Source organism: Nuphar pumila, chromosome 8, assembly GCF_984573655.1.
Source record: "Nuphar pumila chromosome 8, dmNupPumi1.hap1.1, whole genome shotgun sequence".
In the NCBI taxonomy this organism is placed as follows: domain Eukaryota; kingdom Viridiplantae; phylum Streptophyta; class Magnoliopsida; order Nymphaeales; family Nymphaeaceae; genus Nuphar; species Nuphar pumila.
In genome coordinates this window covers 122,745,643-122,771,934 of record NC_143256.1, presented here as the reverse complement: position 1 = coordinate 122,771,934, position 26,292 = coordinate 122,745,643, and the positions used below count along the sequence as shown (strand labels likewise).

Below are 26,292 nucleotides of genomic sequence, written 5' to 3'. Positions count from 1 at the left end.
CAGTTTTAGTTCTGGATCCGACTCACATCTCATTGTAATCCCAAAGCTCAGTGCCTTGTATGAAACAAGCCTATTTTACGACTTCATCAAATTGAACAGTTAAGATAACTTGGGAAATTGAAACGCAAGGAAAATTTCCTAAACAAGATAAAGGATTTATTTCCAGCCAGGGACGCAAATGGGTTGGATATGAGTTAGTTTATCCAATTCAGTTATCATAGTTGAATCCAAGATCCAGAACTGGTAACATTTCTAGATGGGATTTCATGGAACGTGTAAATTCCTTCAATTTTTACGAGAATACAAAATGGGTTTGGATAGACCCACTTATAATCCAGATCCAGATTTGGTCTGAACATTTCAAAACGGGATTTCATGAAACACATAAATTGCTTCAATTTTTACGAGAATACAAAATGGGCTTGGCTAGACCCAATTTCGATCCAGAACCAGTTATTCACTAAGCTGATAGGATATGTAATTTGCAGTATGCAGAGAAATGAGATTTCATATTATACACTTGGATGAATGTACTCAGGAGGCATGCATGCACACACCCACAAAAACACGCAGAGAGAGAGAGAGAGAGAGAGAGAGATGTTCTGAACAAGATCCCCAAACAAGCTATATACATTTTGGCCCGAAGGGGTTGGGGTAGGGGGCTTGGGCCGAGGCTGACAAACGCATGGCTGAGGTTCGAGTACTGTGGGGGTCATATCCCCTTGCATAAGCCAACACCCTGCATAGCCTTGAGAGCAAGGGTCCCAGCCTCGAAGTTTTTACCCCATGGAGGGTAGATCTATAATCTACCTGCCATAGGGGCCAGGGTTTCTTTATGCAATAAAACAAAAAAAAAAGCCATTACCAAGATCTTCACACAAAATGCTTTAAGCAGTTTCCAAGATCAGCCGCGATTGGATAATATATACTTTTTTTTACACCAACCCTAAAGACTCATGACTCCCTTCTAAAGAAACACAAGTGTACAATCTGCAAAAGCATTCACACCCACAAAATGAAGATACAATTCTCAATGGCACCAGTACCATCCAAACCTTGTCATGCAGGGACATGGATTTTTTTCCCAGCTTCAACAGCTTCCCTGCATTGATCATTTAAAGAAATAACAGATGGTTAAGTGAGCAATGCTAACAGAAACAGGTGTACTATTCAACAAAAAAGGAAAGCAGCTTCCAGAATGTGTTTCTTTAGCAAATACCAGTGATGATTATGAAGCTATCTGGCATATTACCAATGCCGCCTACTCATCTCCAACTTCGCAATAAAAATGTAACAAAGGAAAAAGAATTAAAAAATTAGAATAAAACCTGAAAGCGTCTACAAGCTCTTTGTTTTCAGGATCCAGCAACACTCCTTCATAGAAGGCACTTGCAGCCTCATCAAACCTCTGCAGAAAATTTCAAGTACCAAGAAGCAAAATTCAGAAAAGAAAGAAGATATGAAAATATTTTTGTGCAGGTAATTTTACAGGAAAGGGGAAAAAGAAGAGGAAGGAACAAGAAGAGCAACAGAACAAATAATAGATAGGACTCACTAGCAACAGACGTAATGCAGCCCCTTCCCTATAGCACGCTTTTGGCCAGTCTGGCCTTAATGCTCGGCAAGCCTTTGCATCAGAAAGTGCCTGCTCAGCTTGCCCTAACCTGATCCAACAAAGGCTTCTGTTTGATAGTAAAGTTGCATCGTTTGGGTTTAAATCGATTGCCTACATTTGTCATGACAAATAATACTTCAAAATTCTTATATGCAGTAACAGCATGGTGACAAGAACCCAATATTGTAGCATTTATTATTATTGCTAATAACATTGAAGCAATATGAAATTATTATTATCATAGGAATAATCATGAGTAACTGAATCAATTATCTCATGATCTGGGTTAACAACAATGGGCACTGAAGAATCAAAGAGAATTGATTCCCCAAGGATATGTATTAAGAACAAGAAGTGACAGATGGAACATTTTTTGTACTAATAGAAAGACAAAAATAAATTTTGATCCTCATAAGTATCATGTCATTTTGAAAAAAGTTAAAAAAGTAGAATTTCTTGTCATGGCTACCTCTGTTTCGACTTTTATCCGCTGTATGACAACCTTTCCAAATGTGTGTGACACATTTGATTTCTTAATTTCACCTTTTTTTCATAAACTTAATGCAGTTAGCATTTACTAGGCATCACCCAGGCACCTAGACAAATGTATGCAAGAGGACTGTTGTGTAGGCCACGTTTGGTGTATTTGATAAAAATTGAAGGCAATTGACCATGAAAAGTCCTAATAGATAAAACTGCTTATCATTTGACGATATGATTGGAATTAAACTAACCATAGCTATGGCTGCCAGCAAATGAAGTACAAAATTTAAGTTCAGCCTATTAATTACTTTTACCTATTTGGTTAAAAAAAAGGCTGAATAAACAAACTTCCTGTATATGTATACTTAAGCCTAGATACTACTCAAATACATCACAAGTAACATTACATGGCCAACAACCAAAAAGGATTTATGGAAAGTTACCTGTGTATATGCATCTACAGACATGAGATAATCCTTCCTCCGAAATGCTTCATCTCCTCTAGATTTTGCTTCCAAGGATCTATTCTTTGACTTATCTGAGACCTGAAGAGAACATTCACAAAATTATGTGTGCAATGAGTACAGCAAAAACTGAAAATAGCAAAGTACATGTGACTAACTTTAACATAAACGAAAACCAACTCATAAGTATTGATACAACACATGAATGATTATTACATACTGGAGGATGCACAGCGCCCCCCCCCCGCCCTGAAAAAAAAAATGGTGGACAGCATGCACCTTGTGGGTTTGAATAGAGGTCAAGATTGTGATGGAAGCAAAGTTACAACAGAGTAACATGCTGGATGTGACACTGCACACATTTTGATGCTTGGCCAGGGGGTAGAGGGGTTCAAGAAGGAATCTTTTCCACTCATTCACTTGAAAGACATGATTTTAGCAACAAACCCTGCATTGTTCGAGCAGTAAGCCTTCCTACATGGGAATCTTAATAAAAAAGTATTACATGGAACAACTGGCTGGATATAATGAAGGAGATACAAAATTTGAAGTTTACAAATTAAGGAATGCAATATATGGTCTTACACAAGTTCACGTTCTTGGTTTGAGAGTTTTTGCAGTGTTGTACATGAATATAGATTTTATTGAAGTCAATTTGATTATTCCCTGTTTGTTTTAGGAATGATAAAATCATAAATGGTTTTACACAAGCTTCACGTTCTTGGTTTGAGAGTTTTTGCAGTGTTGTACATGAATATAGATTTTATTGAAGTCAATTTGATTATTCCCTGTTCGTTTTAGGAATGATAAAATCATAAATGCATAACCATTATCATGTAGATGATTTTGTGATAACAAGGAACTCTGATAAACATAGGATGAAGGTGAAACAGCTTATTCATGAAAAACATTACACATTCACTAGGATATTTTCTTGGATTAGCAGCAAGATAATACACAAGAGATCTGAAAATGTGTGACCAAGGATGATGCTAATTGGGGTTTTGCAAGCCATGTTCTCAAAAGTTGTGTACAAATGTTATAATTTAATACCAGATAAAGGAAGAAACAAATCGTCATCTAAGACAAGAAAGTTCACTATATCTCACAAGTAGGAAACACTTTCAATTTCCTACATTTTGGTAATAATATTCTAGCACTGTATTTACTCCCTCATTTATGCATGTAAAAGCTCTTATCATGGGGAATGTTTTCCACTCGATGACATAAAAAAATGTACATTCTAAAGCAAGCATGTCCAACGTTAAAGCCGGATTGTAAGTCTTCAATTTTCATATCTCACATTATAGAGAGCGATAAAGAGATTGAAAGATGCCTTGCATGCTTGCTCAATGTAATCCCTTATTCGTAAGGGTTTTTTCATAAAGAGCTTGTTGCCCAGTGTTTCGTTTTTTTTTCAAGAGAAACAAAAAATTGTATTTAAATTGCCAGGTATGCTGAAGTAAATGTTCATCTTTTCCCAAATCAATCAACAAGACAGATTTTGGAACACATTCAGATATTTGGGGAACTTCAACCAAGGAATCATTATGTAATACGGCATGAATAGCTTATTGATGATTATAGCAGGTTTACTTGGTTATTCACCATGAGACGCAAATGCAAAACATTCTTTTCCTTTTTTTCAGTTATATATCATTGTTAAAAACAATTTTCTGTATCAATTATTGCCTTTAAAGCTGACTTATTGAGATAGTCTTTGACCTGAACTGCTAGAGCAAAATGGCATGCACAAACACAAATATCGATATGGTACAATGCAGTAACCATGATGCCCATGAGTGGTACTTCATATACCAGCTGCTTGTTGATCAACATTTTAAATAAAGTTCCTACTATATTTTCATGTTGTAGGGAAAACATCCAAAATCTTAAAACTTTGGAACTGTCGGCTACATCCCTTACATGCAGACTAACAAAAGGCCAAGGCAAAAGATTCAGTCATAGGACTGAAATTCTTTATTTCGCTACAAGGGTCACCATTCACCAACATTTCCATCTCACAAACCATTAAATTTTATGTTTCTTAAAGTACTGTCTTCCATGAATAGCTTTGAAGCTAATTGAGGAGCCTTCCTGTGAATATTAGCATGCCGAAAGTGGTAAAATTCATGGTTTCAATCTGGTTCAGGTGTTGCAAAAATAAGGAAGTGATGTGGATGAAAAAGAAGATGAAGACAGTGGAAATAAATAGATGAATGAAACAACCAAGATACCACAAGGAGAAAGGCAATTGTTGTGTATAGCAGAAGAAACAAGCATTTGCTAAACATTCAAACTGAACCACAAGGCAGGAACAGAGATACAGCAAGAGGTTGACTTCCAGTCTTAGAACTCAAATGAAGAAAAAGAAGTGAAGAACAATTCATGTCAGACCTGCACTTGATAGAATGACGAACTAGGAAACAGTCAGTGGACATAAAAATTTTGTTGACAGGAACTTAAAAAGAATACTGTTAAGTAATTAGATAGACATGGAAGGAAATTAAAGGTGGATTGAAGCCTGGAATGAAAAAATCAAACCCTGCAAAATCTGACAGGTTCTACAAAATATCAATAAAATATTCCACCTCCAGATAGCTTATAAAAAAGGCCCTGTTTGGATCTGTTTTTATGTACTTTTTACATGCATAAATTAAATCACATTTTATAAAGAATGTTGCTTTATTTTCAATAACATGAATGTTTGGATTACCAATTATTTAAATTAAAATGAAAAGAAAAAGAGGTAAGTATGAGTAGTGATGGAGGCAGTGGTGGTGGTGATGGAGGCGGTGGTTGTGGTGGTGATGGTAATGGTGAATTGGTCATGATGATAAGGGGAGGGGGGGAGTGGTGGTGGTGATAATGGTGATAGAGATTGTAATGGTGGTGATGGAGGTGGTCGTGGTGATGGAGGTGGTCGTGGTGATAGTGGTGGTGGTGGTGATGGTGATAGTGGTAGTGATGCTGGTGATGATAGTGGTGCTGCTGACGATGGTGGTGGTAAGTAAGAAAACTAGTAAAAAAAAGTAGGTCCCTACCTATTTTTGAAAACATCACATGATTTCTCACCAAATTTATAAAATCTCATTAAAAAAAATAAAAGTAGATCTAAACATCAAACTTGCTATTTAAAACAAGCATAAATGCTATGGAGCAATTTATAAAGGGACCCAAATGGGGGCAAAGAGAGTGAAATTTACAGGTGTATTTGAAGAAAAAAATTAAAGAAATATGTGTTTCAATTCAAGTATAAATTATCATCACATTTTGTCAAATGGAATGAAATGTTGAAAACCATCACCAAAACATCCAAATGTGAAACTATGGCTACAAAATCAGAATATATAGATGGTAATAAAATTATTTGCCCCCCTAAACAATCAGCCGCTTCGGCATTCTCAAGAAAAAGTTGGCCAACAACAGAAGTGGAGCAAAATGCAGAAAAGAGAAGCACCTCAACATTCTTTGGATTTTGGAAGTTGCTATAGTCAAGCTTCTCATCATCACGACAAACTCCTATTTCCTTGTAGGTCAGAAGAGAATTATATATTAGGATGCAGCTGCTTAAACTAGAAACAGTACGCAACATGATATTATGATGTTCAGAAAGCCAGATGCCTACTGACAGACAATATTGCACCATACCACTTCTCTTTGAGGTTCTTGCTGCACACACTTAATTATTCCATCAACGCTCCAATCTGATACATCAGTAACAGGAGAAGTCAAAGGAAAAAGAATCTCAACTGCATCACGACAACCTCTAGCAGCAGCAGTTTGTATTGGCTTCCAACCATCCTGTAAAATAATATACATACGACCATGTGAGTTTATAATTGGGTTTAAATGGATGAACATAAATGGGCTGCTTCAATCCCTACCACATAAACGAAAGTTGTAAAAGCAATAATTTTCCTTACCAACAATCACAATTTAGTCAACTAAAAGCTAAGGACCAGTGCATCTATCATATGTTGGAAGCATGAAAACTATAACACCTTGTGTATGCATGTGTCACAGAGTTGTAAAAGTCAATGGTCCAATCAAGGACCAATCCACAAAAATGGTTTTAGAAAGATCAAGGGACTAGGAAGAACAATTCACTGCTGCTTATATGTAAAACCTTATTCCTGGATAAGGCCATAAACTTTGCCAGGAAAATGCAAAAATAAGAGATATTTAGGCAATAGGTTTCTAGCCAGCCAAATGGCAAGGATCCTACTAGAAATAAGATAACAGCTGGAAAAAGAAAAATACATGAAAGCTACCCAAAATATTATACAAAAAATGATAACCTATTTTCTCCAAAGCTTGTTTTTCTTGGCAAAACCCCAACAATGCAAGTGGTCAAAATCTCCTGGATTGTGAGGCAACACCAGCTCTTTTTCAGTCACTTTCAGAAAACTATAGAAGATATAGGGCTGAAACCTAGCTTCTTATCCATATCTTGATGTTTTTCAGTCACAAGGTGGCCAGAAAATACTGCCCCTATATCTTGATAACAACATTCTGTGTTAAGGTTGGGAAACTAATAACAGTTGCCTCTTAAGCTCTGCGAGACAAAAGTCAATGGTGATTCTTTCAAGCTCACCCAAGGACAAATAAGGAAATTTAGTCAATTCTACCCAATGTCCACTTCACCCTCTCTTTTCTCCAAGAGTAGGAAAGCTGATCTGAACAGGTGACATCCTTATAAAACTCATGGTAGCTCTTACAACTCAAAAGTGCACGTGAAACTACAAGTTCAAGCAAGTTTCTTGTGATGAGAGTGCTAACTGCTAAGATGTGATAGTGGATGCTTTACAGTTCAAACCATAGTCACAAATATCGGTATCGGCTATATCTCGGCAAGGCCATTCTAGCGATATTATAGGTTTGGTGATAAATCTCGGGGCTTGAAAAATAAAAAATATATAAAAATAACAAAAATAAGTAAGAAAGTATCATGTTTAGATAATAACATACATATATAACAAAAGGAATAAGTAAAAAATGCAAAATAAAGAAGAAAATTTAAGATGTAGAAAGTAAATAAAAATAGTAACAATAATCGATAATATCATGAATATTATTATCATGAGAATAGCGAGGTATTCTCATGATAATATCACGATATTATCAAATTGGTGATATTTTCAAAATATCGTGATATTTTACCTATAATATTGTTTGCTGAAAATACAGCAATAGTATCACGATATTTTGAAAATATCACCAATAATAGTGACTATGGTTCAAACACATCAATGATTATTGTTTGGTCAAACCACCAACACAAGGTTGTGTTTACAAAACCCCAAGGAGGGCAGTCTATTACAAAATTAATGCATTTATCTAGTATAGGCTATGTAACCGCAACACGGCTACACAGTAGCCGTGCCCGTGTCAACACGAGTGCGGGTACGGGGTGTAGTGTGGGTATGAGGCGGGTTGGGTTCCGCACTACACCTCGTTTTGGGTCTACCAACCCGAAACGACATGGTCAAAGCGTCGGTCAAAGAGGTGGGGCCATTTTTGTCCCGCCCCACCCGACTCTTAAAACCCTCCCCAGCCCTCCCTCTCGACCCAAACCCTAACCGTCTATCTCCCTCCCCTTCTCGCTCCCTCTGTCTCCCTCCCCTTCTCGCTTCCTCTCTGTCTCTCTCTCTCGTTTACCTCCTCCCCTTCTCTAATGGTTATCAGTTGAAGTTACCTCCAATTTTCACTAAACGTGCACCCTAAATAAAAAGGGTGACACTTTGTAAAAGAACAAATAAGTAACTTCCACAAAGTGATGCAATGAACACTTTCTACTGAAGGCAAATGGTCATTGAGATCTCTCAAGGCACCAAAAGAGCAAGAAATGTATCTATACAAAAAATAGATTCATAATTTCTCGAAGGCCTAATGATAAAACCCAAACAATATGTAAAAGAACTCCACAAAGCTGATTTTGCATCACCTCATCTAACACATTTGGATCAGCACCAGATTTTAGCAAGCAGTTGATAATTTCCAAGCTTCCACAGTCAGCAGCTACATGCAAAGGAGCAGCCCTTTCTGCACTGAGATTTACCTTTGCCCCTCCCTGTAATAATAAAAATAACAAAAGGTCTTCAGGGATACAAAATCACAAAAAAAGTTCTATAAAAAAAGAATTAGAAGAGAAAAAAGAAACAGGACTAAGTTGACCATTGTGATATGCCATGACAGAATAATTCATAAACCGTATACATAAGATTCTAACAATATTCAATCTGAGATAAAAACCAGTGTCTCTACTGATATTCATTGGCATTTTCACCATGTCAAGGAAATTTTGCCAAAGAACTATAATTATAGTGTTCCTCTCAAAGAATGCATACAATGGATACTTTGGTAATCTACAGGGGCTGCACAGTTTACATAACAAGAGCAAATAACCCATCTAAAGCAAGATGAATGGGTGTGTACGGCATGCTTTCCCAATCAAAGTTTCATATAATTGCATACTGATAACATGCAGCCTAGTTGTCCACCTAAGAAGGGACAGTTTAATTACAAATTAATGAAGCAATAACAACAAAGGTTAAGAGAGCTTGCTTGATCTATGATGTTTTCAGCTAACATCTGTTCATGTAATGATTCTCCATGACAACCAGCTGCCTAGCTTCCTGAAATTGGTACTAGTGACAGGAGTCTCTCTCTCTCTCTCTCATACACACACACACACACACACATACATTATATATATATATACAGTAGTGGGGAGTAAGTGCCTATCAAAGTTAGGAGCCTACCACAAGCAAACAGGGGCTTTCGGGTTGTTTTTTACAAATCTGACCTCATAAATGCATTTGGCATGGCTAATTTGCTAGAAAACAATACTTGGATTGTGTTTTTTTCGAAAAAATACATGAATTTTCACCTTGAACATTTATGAAAATTGTAAATTGTTGATTTTCAAACCTATAAAAGCCTATCCACGTGTTGGAATCGGACAGTCCAAGAGTCCATTCCTATAAAATCAAGCATGTAGAACTGTCACATGAGTACGGGTGCGGGTACGGAGGGTATTGTTAAGATGGATGTATTCTTTTGTGTGTGTGTGTGTGTGTATATATATATATATATATAATGGGATTCTTTTGTTAAGATAGATGTATTCTTTTGTGTGTGTGTGTGTCTCTCTCTCTCTCTCTCTCTCTATATATATATATATATATATATATATATATATCTTAGTCAACCTAGGTTGACTATTTCTAGCCGTTGGAGGCTGGTCCAACGCCTAAAAGTAGTCACCTCGTTCCTCTATTTCTCCCTCTTCATTTTTCCTATAAATAGAGATGGGTGTGTGCCTTGTATGATGAGAGAGTGATGGGTAGTTTTTAGGTTTTGGTGTGTTTGAGTATTTGTAGTGAGGTTTGTAATTTTGCATTTCTTTTTTATTATTTGAATTTCATTCTTAATGAAATTATTCATTTTATAATTCTTGTATGTATATATATATATATAATGGGATTCTTTTGTTAAGATAGATGTATTCTTTTGTGTGTGTGTGTGTCTATATATATATATATATCTTAGTCAACCTAGGTTGACTATTTCTAGCCGTTGGAGGCTGGTCCAACGCCTAAAAGTAGTCACCTCGTTCCTCTATTTCTCCCTCTTCATTTTTCCTATAAATAGGGATGGGTGTGTGCCTTGTATGATGAGAGAGTGATGGGTAGTTTTTAGGTTTTGGTGTGTTTGAGTATTTGTAGTGAGGTTTGTAATTTTGCATTTCTTTTTTATTATTTGAATTTCATTCTTAATGAAATTATTCATTTTATAATTCTTGTGTTTCACTGTTACTTCTATGGTGAGTGTGTATTCAAATAAATTGTATTTTTGGTTCTTTATATCCATTCTGGAGTGCATCAGGATTCGTGTCATTTTCATGGCAGGTACGACTCAACAATTTCAAAAAGTGAGGATATGGTGACATGATTATATATATATATATATATATATATATATATATATAAAGAGAGAGAGAGAGTTTGGGTATGGATCGGGTGTGGCTCTCCATTAGGATCCATATTAGAAATTTGAAAACAAAAGCCATTGAATAATTTTTTTTTTTAAATGGTAAGGGGTTGAATCAGTGTTGTGAAAAGCGTTGAGGCATAGCGAGGCACTCCACCAAAAACCGAGGCGAGGCGTAAAGCGTAAGCCTCAAAAATTCTTTTGAAAACTTTTAAAAAATTATAAAAAATATCTAAAAATACAAATAAATAAATAAATGCTTTATTGATGAAATAACAACCAATAAGAAATAGAAAATCTCAAATAAGTACTAAAAAATATGAGATTAACATATAAAAGTAACTACAAACTGATTATATAATTGGAAAATATATGAGATTAACCAAAAAAAGTTAAAATATACTAAGAAACTTATTACATAAATGAAATAACTGGAAAATATATGAGATTATTCTAAAAAATATGAGATTAACATATAAAAGTAACTAAAAAAATGATTACATAACTGGAAAATATATGAGATTAACCAATAAAAGAAAAAATATACTAAGAAACCGTTTACATAACTGAAAAACATATGAGATTAACCAACAAAAGTTAAAATATATGAGATTATTCTAAAAAATATGAGATTAACATATAAAAGTAACTAAAAAACTGATTACATAACTGGAAAATATATGAGATTAACCAACAAAAGTTAAAATATACTAAGAAACTGATTACATAACTGAAATAACTAGAAAATATATGAGATTAACCTACAAAAGTTAAAATATATGAGATTATTCTAAAAAGTATGAGATTAACATATAAAAGTAACTAAAAATTGATTACATAACTGGAAAATATATGAGATTAACCAACAAAAGTTAAAATATACTAAGAAACTGATTACATAACTGAAAAATATATGAGATTAACCTACAAAAGTTAAAATATATGAGATTATTCTAAAAAATATGAGATTAACATATAAAAGTAACTAAAAAACTGATTACATAACTGAAAAATATATGAAATTAACCAACAAAAGTTAAAATATATTAAGAAACTAATTACATGACTGAAATAACTGAAAAATATACGAGATTAACCAACAAAAGTTAAAATATAGTAATATACTAAGAAACTTACCTTGAGGCACATAGGGCCGCGCCTCAAGGCGAGGCGCGCCTTTTGCGCCTCAAGGCGCGTTTTTGATAACATTGGGTTGAAAGTTTTTTTTGAAAAGGGGAGGAATTTTAATTTTTTTTAATAAAAAGGAGGGTGGGGAACGAAAGGGGGCTTTCGTCTCTCTCTCTCTCTCTGGCAAGTGTGGAGAAGAAGAAGAAGAGAAGCAAGTCGAGGAAGAAGATCTGGTGTGCTCTCTCTCTCTCTCTCCATCTACTTTTTATTCTTCCTCTTCCTCTTTCTTATTCTTCTTCCTTCTCTTTCTTTTTATGCTTCTTCTTCCTTATCCTTCTCTTTCTTCTTCTTCTTCCTCCCTGCCCTTCAACCCCAGGTCAAAAGTAAAAAAAACATGTTATTTGGGTTGGGTCAAGGTTGGACCCGACCCAATCCAGACCAGTACATACTCGTGCAGCGTTCGACACCCATAACTGTGTCGGGCCATGTCAACATGGGTACGGCTGCTTGTTAGACGTGTCTATGTGACAGATGTAGAACAAATTTGTAGGGTTAGATTTGAGAAAAACATGAAAAAAAACCCTTCAGAAGCTTGGTAGGCACTGATTGGAGTAGGCAGCTACCCCCTACTCTCTCTCTCTCTCTCTCTCTCTCTCTCTCTCTCTCTCTCTATATATATATATATATATATATATATATATATATATATATATATATATATATATAGTCGACGGTAGCTACCTACAACGATCCATGCCTACCGCAGCCTACGGGGCTTTTGAAGGGTTCTTTTCAATGTTTTGCTTGAATTCGACCATACAGATGCATTCTAGGTGCTTGATTTTGTAGGAATCGACTCTTGCGCCGTCCGATTCCAATGAGTGGGTAGGTTTTTTATGAGATTTGAAAATTGATGGTGTAAAACTTTTATAAATATGATAAATATTCAAGACTTAAAAAATCACATTTTTTTATAAAAAAACATGATCCAAGTGTCGTTTCCTAGCAAATCGACCATGCATATGCAGGCTCAGATTTAAGAAAAAACCCAGAAACCCCCGTTTTGCTTGCGGTAGGCATGAAATGGAGTAGGCAGCTCTCTCTCTCTCTCTCTCTCTCTCTCTATATATATATATATATATATATATATATTCATTTAAAAGCTTTACACAAATGAAAATTCAAGTACCAAGCTTTCCAAGTAAAACAGTTCATGGATAACAATGTAAGACTGCATCAGTTAACCCGAGTCAGACTGTACTTATTTTTAGCAGAAGAAAATCAAGTTAATAAAATAATGAGAGAGAGAGAGAGATTTAAGGACAAAGTATTCTCAACGCAACCAACTATAAGTGAGCAATCAAAGACAATTGACACAAAACCAAAACAAGTAACTAGTCACTCTTCATTATTCCAGTAGACCTATGTCACAGGGACACACCATTTTGGATGTGTGTCCCCTGGTGACATGAGCGGACACACCGACTTGGACACCAACACGTATGGCATTATTTTAATATTTTTAAATAATATGTTATTATATTTTAATTTTATTTCAATAAAAAACCATCTTTAATGTTAAAATATTTAAAAAAAGTTTTTTGTTGATTAAAAATTAAAAAAACTGTGTCCTAATGTACCATTTTTGAAAAAAAAATTGAAATTTTGAGTCAAATCCGAATTCTGCGGCCACAAGTCCACAAATTACTGTGACATAGCCTGCTACATAGATAGACCCCAAAATTTCAGGTCAGGAGGCTTTTTATTTTAAGAGGTCCAAGAATCTTTTTGCCCTAAGATTTAGTCCCTTGTCCAAAATAGATTTTCTAGATGCGGTACTTGGGCTTGATAATGCCTTGTAATAGGAGCTGATGGTAGGGTTAATTGTTGAGATTCATACCACAAAGGGTTATCTTCAAGAGCATTTGGATTCCATGAGCTTAGCACACACTAAATTCCCCCATGCCTCGATTCAGTCAATAAGGTGGCTTCTTTGTGTTGCTTCCCAACATTTCTAGAAGGATTTGTAGGAAGGTTGTAAAAAGTGTATCATAACCCGTATTGGTTGGGCCCAAAATAAGATACTTATTGTATAGTAAAAAATAGCATTTTTAACAAAAAATACCAAAAAAATCAAGAAAATAAAAAAAGAATGTAACACATGAAACAATGATAAATAAAACCGTAATATCTCATATCAAACAATTATGAGCTGCATAAGACATTGAGCATTCAATAATCAAGATAATATGGATATGAATGGCACACATATCTCACAAGAAAAATGCAAAATATGAAATAATATGCATATTAAACAACAAAACTAAGCTAAGTCACAAGATTCATAATAGTGCATGTTTACGTAAATAAAAACAAAATGCAAGTGTTTTCAATACTTAAAAATTTTACATCACCATTTTTTTTCAAAATTCAAACAAAACCGAACTGGATAATGTCAATCATGATTATGATCATCATCACCTTCTTCTTCTTGCAAGAAATCAATCACAAATCACTCTCAAGCTCTTTAGGAAGACCTAAAACCAGCTTGCCTATCAACAAATAAAGTGTATCGTAAGATATGCCCTGTATCGGAGTGCATCGTACAATACACACCCGTATCAAGATACAAGTGTGTAGTGTATCGATTTTCCCCAAAGTTAGGATACTTACAACACTGATTTGTAGTCACCCTTTCCTAGCAACACCTAAATACTTTCTTTAATAATTTTCATAGATTCCAAACCAAAAAACTTTTCAATTAATGGTTTCCTTTCCAGATCCAAGGCTGTTGGATAAATTCCAACTTCCAACACAGATATATATAAAAATATATTACACCATTAAAAAATCTGGAAACTAAACCCTAAACTAAAACACTAGCTTTCCACATGTTTCCTTCCTCAAGGACACCAGCATTTGCTAGGGAAAGCTCTGTATGTGGCACCAACCTATTTTCAATTTTCTCATATGGTTCGGTTCAAACTTCAAATGAATCTGAAAATAATACTCATACATCTCTTGCTTTGGGGCATCAGAAATGAGACCACATTAAATGGGTTCCTGGTATTGGCCTAAGCCAAAACTTAGTGCAAGGTGCTTATAAAATATCCCGTCTGCCACCAATCTCGCTGCATAAAAACCATCTGGAAGATGAAGTTTGGTAGGATCTAGAATCTAGATTGTAGATAGGATCTAGCCTATATGGAGAGAGTACAAAAGTTCCAAACAAAGGACACTTAAGGGAATCCGCTCATTGTGAGAACTCAACTATGGTTAGCACCAAAATTCCATTATCCTAAACAAAGACAAGAAGAATCCATGGCTGAAAAGCAAAACAAACTCTAACCTTAAAAAAGAAAAGAACTAACAAACAACAACCATAAAAAGTCATGCTCATGCTTATTACTTTATAGGGAGATAAAATTGTAGCACATGTACCACTGATAACAAAAACACACACCCAACACAGGCACAAACAAGGAAAGAAATTTTACCTGGATCAGTCGCTCCACACATTGGAGGGAACCAGCCATGACAGCTGCCAATAATGGAGTAGTAGCACCATCAACTTCAGCATTTGGCTGAAAACAGAAGGCATGCAATATATGTTAACTAACAGCTAAAATAAATCCAATCAGCAAGAACGAGGCACTTAACTACAATCTTGAAAATTGACATAGAGATTATCATAAAGTTCAATGATTAATGATTATTGTAATTGACTGCTTGGATTACAGAAAACCGCTTAAGCAACAACAAAAAAATGCAGGGACACATTTTAAGAGCAATCTATAATAATGCATTGAGAGAGACAAGTTGCAAAGTTTGAAATAACCTGAGCACTTACTGGTGAATATTTTATCCAACTTGAATCAGAGAAAAAAACATAACAATGCCATACAAGTATAAAATGCAACACTGGGTTCATACTTAGACCTTCGGTTTCTCTCTTATTTCTAACACAAAATAGAAAACCAACTCATACTGTATCAAAACTGAGACAAAAGTAAATCCGTTTACAGGCAATATCTTACCAACGATTTATCTCTTACTTCTAACTTAAAAAAAGTAAGCCTATTAATAATGTATTAAAAATAAGACAAAATTATAACTGTTTAGAGGCAGTATTCCAACCATCCTATTACCTATAAGCATCCAAGAAGTGCTACTAAATTGCTTTCACATTTAGTCCAGTCCATCCAGGTCACACCCAAACATGCCACACGCAAAAGCGACAACGAAACACAATATAGAAGCAAAAGCAAAAGGCAAGGTACTCTAAAAAAATAAAAAATTCTAGGGAGTGAGAAGAGGGAATCAATCTCAAAATAAAATTTTAGGGAGTGAGAAGTGGGAGTCAATCTCACAAGGTGCTTTAAATTTATGATGTAGCAAATACAGAGTTTTACTGTTAAGACATAATCATCTTAAAATAAAATATGTATCCGCTCTCAACAAAGTGAACCGACTTTACAAAGCCAAAAACCTTGTCTAATACCATATCAGATTTCCAACAATTGTGAAATCAATTCATGTTCTAAAATATATATAAATTGAAATGCAGACAAGTTGAAAATGAAATGAAATGGGGATCTTCGAAACACGAGCTTAGATTCACAAGGGCAAGTGTCAAGAATGACACTAAAGCATAACCCTTAAAAAGGGTATAACTGGAAACAAAATACAACAACAGCTACGCCTTCATCCCAAAACAATTGGGGTCCGCGATATGAACCAACAAAGAAAATCATTCTGGGTCTTCCACATGAATCCTTCTCCTCCAATCATTTCTATCCAATGCCATGTCCTCGGTGAGGTTCAAAGCATTCATATCCTTTCCTATCATCTTCATTCAAGTCTTCCTAGGCCTACCCCGACCTCTTTTAACTAATATATTTTCCCATTTCTCCATCCTTCTAACTGGAGCATCATTAGGCCTTCGCCGAATATGTCCAAACCACCGTAAACGATTCTCTCTCATCTTATTTTCAATGGGTGCAACACCTACCTTCTTACGTATTTCCTCGTTCTAAATCTTATCTTTTATTGTATTTCCACACATCCATCTAAGCATACGCATCTCAGCTACACTCATTTTTTGAATATGATGTCTCTTGGCAGCCCAACATTCCGTACCATATAGTAAAGTGGGCCTAATAGTCGTCTTATAAAACTTTCCCTTCAACCGCAATGGCATTCTACGATCGCACAACACTCCAGTTGCACTTTTCTATTTCATCCACCCAACCTTTATCCTATGATTTATATCTCCATCAATTTCTCCATACTTTTTGAATGATGAAAACAAAATAAAAATAAAAATGTATTCTTTATTGATATGAAAAACCAATTACTTAAGAAGCATTGGAATTAAAATACAAGAGGGGTTGCACCCTTTTATATACACAGCTGAAAGAGGACTCAATAGAGTTGTTGGGCTGTGTCAGTCCAACAACTCTATTGCTAGTCAAGTCTGGACAGGACTTGACTAGCAACAATCATTCTAGTTCAAACTGAACTAGATGACATAAAGACAAAAAAATAAAAATAAAGGAAAAAAATTACAGAAAAGAAAGAAATGAAAAATATATTTATATATATATATATAATAATATATTATTATTACATATATATGTACAGTTTTACATTTCAACACTCCCCCTCAAACTTACGGTACAATGAGCGAAAGTTTGTCTAAGAGAAAGTGAAATCGGGGAGCAGCGAGAGGCTTTGTAAAGAAGTCAGCTAACTGATATTCTGAAGTGACATATGGCAGATCAATTATCCCGTGTAGATATTCCTCTCTGAAGTAGTGATAATCCATTTCGATGTGTTTGGTACGTTCGTGGAATGTTCTGTTACTGGCAATGTAGATCGCACTTTTGTTGTCACAACACATTTGTGAAGCCTTTGTTGCTTCAGCTCCCATGTCAGCAAGCAGTCGTCGGAGCCAAACTACTTCCATGGTCATGGTTGTCATGACTCTGTATTCAGCTTCGGTGGATGAGAGAGATACCTTCAGTTGTTTTTTACACCTCCACGAGATCAATGATTCCCCTAAAAAGACACAAAAGCCTGTGGTTGAGTGTTTGTTATTAGGATCACCTCCCCAATCAGCATCGATATATGCAATTAAATCAAGAGAAGAGGAGGAAAATAAGAAAAGTCCTCGTGAAAGAGAGGACTTGATGTATCTGATAATACGCATGACTGCTCCCATATGAACAGAAGTAGGAGCATGTTGAAATTGACTTGTTGTGTGAACAACATGTGCTATATCTGGTCTGGTAATTGATAGATAGGAAAGTGCCCCGACAAGTTGTCTGTAAAGAGTAGGGTCTGCAAGAAGTTCTCCATCATCAATCTTCATTTTAACATTAACAACTTATGGAGTGTCAACTTTCTTATCATCAGTAATACCAGACCTGAAAACAATATCAAAAAAAAATTTAGTCTGAGATAATAAATATCCTCTAGGAGAATAAGCAACTTCAATGCCTAAAAAATATCTCAACAAGCCCAAATCAGTCATTTCAAAATGAGATTTAAGAAGTGTTTTGATTGTTTTAACTCTGTGTTTATCACTTTCGGTGATGATCATATCATCCACATAGAGAAGAAGCACAATGATCCCTGCATCAGAATTCTTAATAAACAAAGTAGTGTCAGTTAAATAGAATTGAAAACTAATATCAATCATAACACGACTAAACCTATCATATCAAGCTTTTGGTGCTTGTTTAAGTCCATAAAGAGCTTTTTCTAAGCGAAGGACTTTACCCTTAAGAATACTTAGACCAGGAGGGGGTTCCATGTATACTTCTTCAACTAGCTTTCTATTTAAAAAAGCATTTTTGACATCCATTTGAAAAACCATTTTTTGATAGAAGCTAAGGCAATTAAGGTTCAGACAGTTGTCATACGAGCCACCAGAGCAAAAGTTTCTTCATAATCAATCCCATATTCTTGGGCATAACCATTTGCTACTAAACGGGCTTTATATCTTTCAAGAGTACCATCACTCTTGGTTTTAATTTTATAAACCCATCGACATCCTATAGTTTTCTTCCCTGGAGGAAGATCTTGAATATTCCATGTAGAAGCCTTTTCAAGTGCATCTAATTCAGCTTGCATGGCTTCTATCCATTTGATATCATTTTTTGCTTGAAAATATGTGGATGTTTCTTCATATGAGTGAATTAATGCAATAACTGCCCTATATGTGGGTGAGAAAGACTCGTATGATACAAACTTTCTTGGAGGCCTCGAGACTCGGGATGATTATTTTTCAAGTGCACATGGAGGATTAGACTTTTGTCGCCTAGAATATTGAATACTAGTATCTCTATGAACTTCTTCATTTTCAACATTAAGACCAATAATTCTTTGATCATCATCAAAGTTACAGTCAATGTCATATTCATCAAATGTTGATGTTAGATCTAGTAAAAAGGAGTAGTCAATGACGTCTTTTAATTTTCTAAAATCAAAGAAACTCTCATTTTCAAGAAATAAAACATTTCTAGACACATATAATCTATTATTTTTGAAGTCTAAACATCTATAACCTTTCTGTTTTTCAGCATATCCTAAAAAGGCACAGGGGATTGCACGAGGGGAAAGTTTATCATTTTTGTCAGAAAATATGAAACATTTGCATCCAAATATTCTTAGTCTAGAGTAGGTTGGAAAAATGTTCATAAGTTTTTCAATGGGAGTGATATTTTATAACGAAGAAGATGACATCCTATTAATGAGATAGGTGGTAGTTAAGGCAGCTTCTGCCCAAAAGTCTTTCGGAACTTGATTTGCTATTAATAAAGTCCTAGTGGTTTCTATAATATGATGATGTTTTCGTTCTGCCAGTCCATTTTGTTGAGGTGTATAAGGACAAGATCTTTGATGTGTGATACCATGCAATTTAAGATAATTTTGAAAATCTGTGGATAAAAACTTTCCCCCTGAATCTGTGCGAAAAATAGTAATAGCATTTTGAAACTTGTTTTTAAACATTTTATGAAAAGCTTGAAAGTATGAAAATACTTCAGACTTATGTTTGAGAAAGTAAATCCACGCATGTCGAGAGAAATCATCGATAAAAATAACATAGTAAACAAATCCTCCTTTAGAAATTACTGGTGTAGGACCCCAAACATCCGAGTGTATTAATTCAAGTGGTCTTGAAGAGAAAAAAGTTCTTTTCTGAAATGGTAATCTTTTCATTTTGCCGAGAATACAATATTTACAATCAAATGATTCAGAGTTACAAAATTTCCCTAGATTTGAAAAATGTTGGATTTTGGCTATATGTGGGTGACCAAGTCTCTTATGCCACAGTTTCAACTCTATTTTTTAATATTATAACAAACATTTTTATTCGGCATTTCCAAAAAATCCATGTAATAGAGTCCTCCTCTATGGCCTTCCCCAATTAGCTTGCCTAACCGGCGATCATGTACCCAACAACCATGAGAAGAAAATGAAATATTACACCCATAATAAAAAATTTGAGATACAGATAAAAGATTTAAATTTAATTTGGGAACATGTCTAATTTCTGGAATAGAAAATTTCTTTGTTTTATAATTTTTTTCAAAATTTCCTATTCCTTCTATTTCAAGAGAAGTTTCATCAGTAGTAAAGACCTTTGACACACTTGTTTTATTTTTAACACATTTGGATAGACTTTGATTATTTGGGGTCATATGAAAAGATACACGAGAGTCAAGGAGTCAAGAAATTTTACCTGGATCAGAAAAAGATAAGATTGATGCGTCGGTTGAAGCTTCAGATGAGGAAGAGGCACCTTTGATGAGAGACTGAAGAATCTCCATTAGTTGGGCTAGGGAAACTGGTGCATCCTGATCTTTAGGCTCCGATCCAGCAATTGCAACTCTTTTTTCTCTCAACTCCTTAAGTTTGGAACATTGTGGCCTGTAGTGTCCCGGTTCATGACAGTGATGACAAATAACTTTCTTCTTATCATAGTCACCATTTTGTCGGTTAAAGTGAGGAGGCCTATATGATCGAACATGATTCCCTGGTCTAGACACGGCTAAAACGGAATCATCTTCAATTTTTGAAGAACCTTTCCGGAGACGATTTTCTTTCATTGTTAACTCTTCAATAGTTTCAACAATAGAAGGAATTTTTCCCCAGTGAAGTAGGGCCGATTTAGTGGTTTCAAATTCCGACCTTAATCCAGTGATAAACTGGTAAAAATGTTCAGCATCGAGTTGTTTCTGACGAAGCTCGATGTCTTCGACACAATGCCACTTTGGTTCTAAAAGGAAAAGTTCTTCCCAAAGTTCGGACAACCCATTGTAATATTCACGAATAGTTTTGTCTCCTTGTGTCATCATTCGAACTTTTTCTTGGAGGTTGCACACGTGTGCAATATCTTTAAGGGAATACATATTCTTAAGGTATTCTCATGCCTTATCGGCATGATCAAATTTGGCAAGACTTGAGCATTTTTTAATTTCAACGTTATTGATAAGCTATGACATTATCTTCGCATGAGATATTCTCCATTCTTTCCATTTCTTCTCGTATGAGGCAATAACCTTGATTTTCTCTTCTTCCGATAGAGAGACCTCTTTATCTCCCTTCTTTTTAGTAAGAGATAGCTTAGGTTCCGAATCACAACCATCCACAATCCCCCATAGGCCTTTTCCCCATATATGGTGCTTCATGATTAAAGCCCATGTTATATAGTTCGTATCGCTTAATTTCATAGGCATGATGGTGACTTTATCATTGTCATCCATCGATTACAAGGAGAGAAAGAATAGGGATAGAAGAGAAACAAGAAGGAAAATGAAAAAGAAAGAAGAAAAAACAATACAACAAGATGTGAAATCTTCCCCAATGAAGTGATAAAACACTTCTCTTCAAGTGGCGAACACTTCTGCAAACGGGCACGAAAACCGAGTCAGCTTTTCCTCAAGATTTAGTACTTCCGCGACTCTAATACCATGAAATTAAATGGGGATCTTCGAAACACGAGCTTAGATTCACAAGGGCAAGTGTCAAGAATGACACTAAAGCATAACCCTTAAAAAGGGTATAACTGGAAACAAAATAAAAATAAAAATGTATTCTTTATTGATATGAAAAAACAATTGCTTAAGAAGCATTGGAATTAAAATACAAGAGGGGCTGCACCCCTTTATATACACAGCTGAAAGATGACTCAATAGAGTTGTTGGGCTCTGTCAGTCCAACAGCTCTATTGCTAGTAAAGTCACGACAGGACTTGACTAGCAACAGTCATTCTAGTTCAAATTGAACTAGATGACATAAAGACAAAAAATAAAAATAAAGGAAAAAAATTACAGAAAAGAAAGAAATGAAAAATATATTTATATATATGTACAGTTTTATATTTTAACAGAAAAGAACTCAAAACAGGAAACAATCTAATAAACTGCAGTCCAAAAATAAAGCAAAGCTTGTCTTTACATTTGCATTGTGGTCTAATAAGATCTTCACTGCATCTGGTTGGCATTCACCTGCAGCCCATATAAGTGGAGAACCAGCATCACTTTCTAAATCCACATCAAGACCTTTGTTGAGTAGAATGGTCAACAACTCTATGTTTCCTGCACGAGTAGAATGAATAAATTAGAAAATAGGTAATATTAAGCAATCAGTTTGCCCACGAGAAAAAGCTCCAACAACTGCTATACGCAAAATATAGCTCATTATCATAAAAAAATTAGGCCATGACTTTACATCTAAATGAAATCCCTCAAATAACTAATAGTTAATTAGAAACAATAAATATAATCTAACAATAGGCCCGCAAAACAGAAGCATGCACGAAGCGATGAACAGTGATTTGCTAATAGAAGGCATCGATTATGTAGTAATACACCGCAGATAGATTCAAATTTCAACCTCAAATCTATTGCTAATCAGTCCAAATATACAAAAGTGGGAAAATACAAGAAAAATATTTTCTGGTACAAAATGCATGACTAGAAGAAATATGACTTTACATAGCCACAAGTGCATGCGTACTGCTGTAAAAGGAAAATGGACCAAAAAGGTATGAAGAACACAATGCAGAAAGTGTGAAGTATACATAGTAGTATACAATGTATCCCATATTATATAATCTGTAGCAGCACCCATAAATACCAGCATTGACATGGCACATTGGGCATCTTGAAGTATCCATGTTACTCGTCACCTTTTTTTTCTCTTATAGTAATTGAATGTTTCTCTTTCTCTCTCTAAAAAAGAAACATAGTAAAACATATGTACAGGACATCAACACTAAGATGACCCACAGTTTAACTAAAAGAACATACAAATCACATATCCAAATCATTGACCTACAAGGGCACACAACCTCACTCTCAGTGTAATAAAACAAGGAAAGAGAACTCAAATATTTGTTGTGTGTTCGAAAAAAATAACAAATCATTTCAGGATGATTGTAAAACTGACCTATTATGAGAAGACAAACTTGAATGAAAAGGGTAAGCAAACCTGTTCTAGCCGCATGATGCAAAGGAGTGGATCCTGACTGACTGGAAGCAATTGAAGGATCAGCACCATTTTCAAGGAGATATTTGGCAGTCATAAGGTGTCCTTGACGAGCAGCATGAAAAAGAGGAGTTTCACCTAAAATGCACATGGAATACCTTAACGAGTTCTTGAACAAGTTTAAAAAGTGTTATGGCTAAAGACTGCTAGAAACGCTAAAATCAACTGCCTATAATAGAAAAACTACATTTTCCTTTTTCTTTTGAGTTCCCAAAAGTATAGAAGGAACAAAAAAAGTATGCAATGGATAACATAAGAAACCACAATAAAATCGCAAAGAGACAAGGGAAACAAGAAAAATATGCACAAGCATCAACCACAAGATAAGCTAATTAGTCTCCTAGTTTGCTAGCCTGCTACAGGTACACTGCAGTTCATGAGCCTGTAAGCCACGAAAAGGTTTAAGTCCCATTAGAAGCAGCAAGAACTTCCAAAGCCCTGAAGCTGGAGCCCATCTTCGTTTCAACAAACTCCATGTTGTCATCCCTTCCAAGTGGATTTTACTGTCATCATTATCATATTTTATCATTTGTTCTGATATTTGACAAACATATAAACCAAAATGAAATAACCCCTTATAAGGTTTCCAAACATCCATACTGGTAAATAGATAGCCAGAATGCTGCCACCACAAACATGAATTAAGCAGGCTCAAAGTAAACCAAAAATGAAATTAATTAGATCAAAGTGGCGAGACAAATGGCTTGAGCTTGGACAGTATAGTTACCACTTCCCGAGCACATGGAGAGCATAATTCAATCCACTCATGAATAGCTTGGTTATGAAGAATTAACAAGAGGAAGAAGAAAGTTACCAAACCAGGTCCTTGGGCCTAAAAATGTTCTGGATTTTCAGAGACAACAATTAATAGATTGTTGGGAAAGCACTAATAAGTTTGTTGGACAGAATCAAAGTACACTGTGACTTGTGAACAACCAGTAGTAGACAGAATAAACTTCATATAAACATCAACATAAATATTTATGTTTTTAAATGCTTTTTTTAACATCTGTTTGAAATTAATAGAACTGTTAGAGAGCTAGAATAGAAACTAACATATGAGTTTCTCATATAGCAAATTGTCTCAAACGCCCATTTGTAATTAAAACTGCAGTTTTAGGCCATAGGCAATCATTCAAGCTTTAGTTCCACCAAAAATAAAAAAGAGGAAAAGCAAAGCTGTAGCGAAAATGGAAAAGAAACTTTAGAGAACATGAAACAACCAACATCACCAATAATCATTTTACAGATTAATAATTTCAGTTGCATCGACATCCTAATTGGGTATTCTCTGGAACTAATTGAGGTGAAGTTTTTTTTAACCATGATAGTGGAACATGAGCCTTAAATTTACACCATTTTCAGACTGTTTCTCAAGCAGGAATAACATCACAAAAGACTGTCAATTATATAGCTGGTATCCTAACTCCCAGCAGTTTTTGCATAATTCTTTTATCTGCCCCATTATGCAGATGATCCCACCATAAGCAACGGCAAAAACACTTTAATCGGGTATTTAGTTTCTAGCTAACTGGAATCTTAGAATTCTGTCGTTCAACAGTAATAAAGAAGAACTAAAAGTGCCATCTAGTCCAACAACCAAAATCACAGTAGCCAATGACTAATTCAACCTAATCCTTACATCACAAAGATCTACATTTATGAAGTTAAGCACCGTCACTATATGAAAAACAAGAAAACGCATACCCCAATCATCTTTTATATCCACATCAACCCCCAACTTCTCAACTATGAACTTGCAAATCTCAATCTGCCCCTCCCTTGCTGCAAAATGGAACGCCCCCCGCCCGTTTGCATCCTTCACATTGGCGACGGTCTCCGCCATTCCCTTCTTTTCTTCGTCCAGGATCTGCCCCATATCTATTGAAAAAAAAAGAAACATGCTTAAGAAAAGGCAACAAAATTGAGAAAGGAAAAAGGAATCATGAATCTCTTCCACAGACGAACGCATTATCAGTATTAATTTTTTATTATCCCACTAACACCAGAAAGGAAAAACAAAAGCCCGTGAACCTCGAACTAAGGTAGTGTTTGGATGCACCCACCTATCCAGATAATAGAATCTCCACAAACTAAAGTGGTGGGTATTCTATTACGGAGAATAATGCAATTTCCAAACTTATCCGTTCCATCTGGATAAATGGGTGTGCACCCAAACACGGCTCCAGTCCTATTTCAGCACCACCAACAAACCAAAAACGGAGAAAATTCACGCATTTCCCCTCAGCTTCGATTCGGATGTGCGACTTATCCAGAAAACCGAGATAAATCGGGATATTGCACGAAGCACGGTTTAGTATCCCAACTTATCCCAGTTTTCTGAATAAGAGGCCGCATCCAATTATAAGCCCATTTAACAAGGAGGAAGGAGAGAAATAAATCCAAGAAAACTTACTCTTGAAGAGCTCGAGTTCTCCATGGCGAGCGGCGTTCAGGAACGACTCCACTCTCTCCTTTACTACAAACACAAAGAAGAGCAACCAACCAAAGAAGAGTAAGAAGAACAAGAAAAAGAAGAAAATCTAGAGAGAGAGAGAGAGACCTTTCAGAGAGAACGCCATTACTCGAGAGAGGCGAAGACGACGACGACGACGACGACGACGACGACGGTTTCTTGACTCTTCCTTCTGCTTTTTCCTCTCAAACCCGTTCTGAAGTGAGGTGAACATCGAGGGTTCGAGCCGTTCGGCACAAAGTAAACGGGTCGGATCTGGTTCGGATTAGATTGTAGACCCTACCCAAGGATAATTGGATCTGGCTTAGCTTAATCACATTCTTCATATCCGATTAGCTTATCAGAGATTTACATGTATTTGGATTCGGATGTAAAGCTCTAAAAACTGAACTTGATCTGTTCGGTCAGCAGGGTACGGAGTTTTTTTTGCTGAATCTGACTACAGTTGTCTCCATGCTAAATCTGAGGAGACAGGATCAGGTGAGAGGCACCTGAGCCCATGAATTTGATGTTGTTCATCCATGTGATAAACATAACCCAAACACCATCATTGGATATTTTGCTTCTCCCAT

At 35.6% G+C, this 26,292-nt stretch overlaps 1 protein-coding gene across 1 annotated transcript; it reads right to left on the bottom strand.

The window, feature by feature from the left end:
• Positions 1 to 863: 863 nt before the first annotated feature.
• LOC149830521 (uncharacterized) lies at positions 864 to 25,908 on the bottom strand. The gene is made up of 13 exons (XM_090016563.1): positions 25,808 to 25,908; positions 25,661 to 25,723; positions 24,952 to 25,125; positions 23,188 to 23,322; positions 22,153 to 22,292; positions 15,183 to 15,269; positions 8,510 to 8,635; positions 6,214 to 6,366; positions 6,023 to 6,091; positions 2,542 to 2,643; positions 1,556 to 1,726; positions 1,329 to 1,408; positions 864 to 1,102 (listed from the first exon to the last, which is right to left on the bottom strand). The coding sequence occupies exons 1-13, from the start codon at positions 25,824 to 25,826 to the stop codon at positions 1,060 to 1,062; spliced, it is 1,362 nt and encodes a 453-aa protein (XP_089872689.1). The 5' UTR covers positions 25,827 to 25,908; the 3' UTR covers positions 864 to 1,059.
• Positions 25,909 to 26,292: the final 384 nt, after the last annotated feature.

Coding starts and splice junctions, on each gene's coding strand:
- LOC149830521 (XM_090016563.1), bottom strand. Junction 6,092..6,213: donor AAGAACCTCAAAGAGAAGTG/GTATGGTGCAAT, acceptor CTGACCTACAAG/GAAATAGGAGTTTGTCGTGA. Junction 2,644..6,022: donor AAAATCCAAAGAATGTTGAG/GTGCTTCTCTTT, acceptor TGTTCTCTTCAG/GTCTCAGATAAGTCAAAGAA.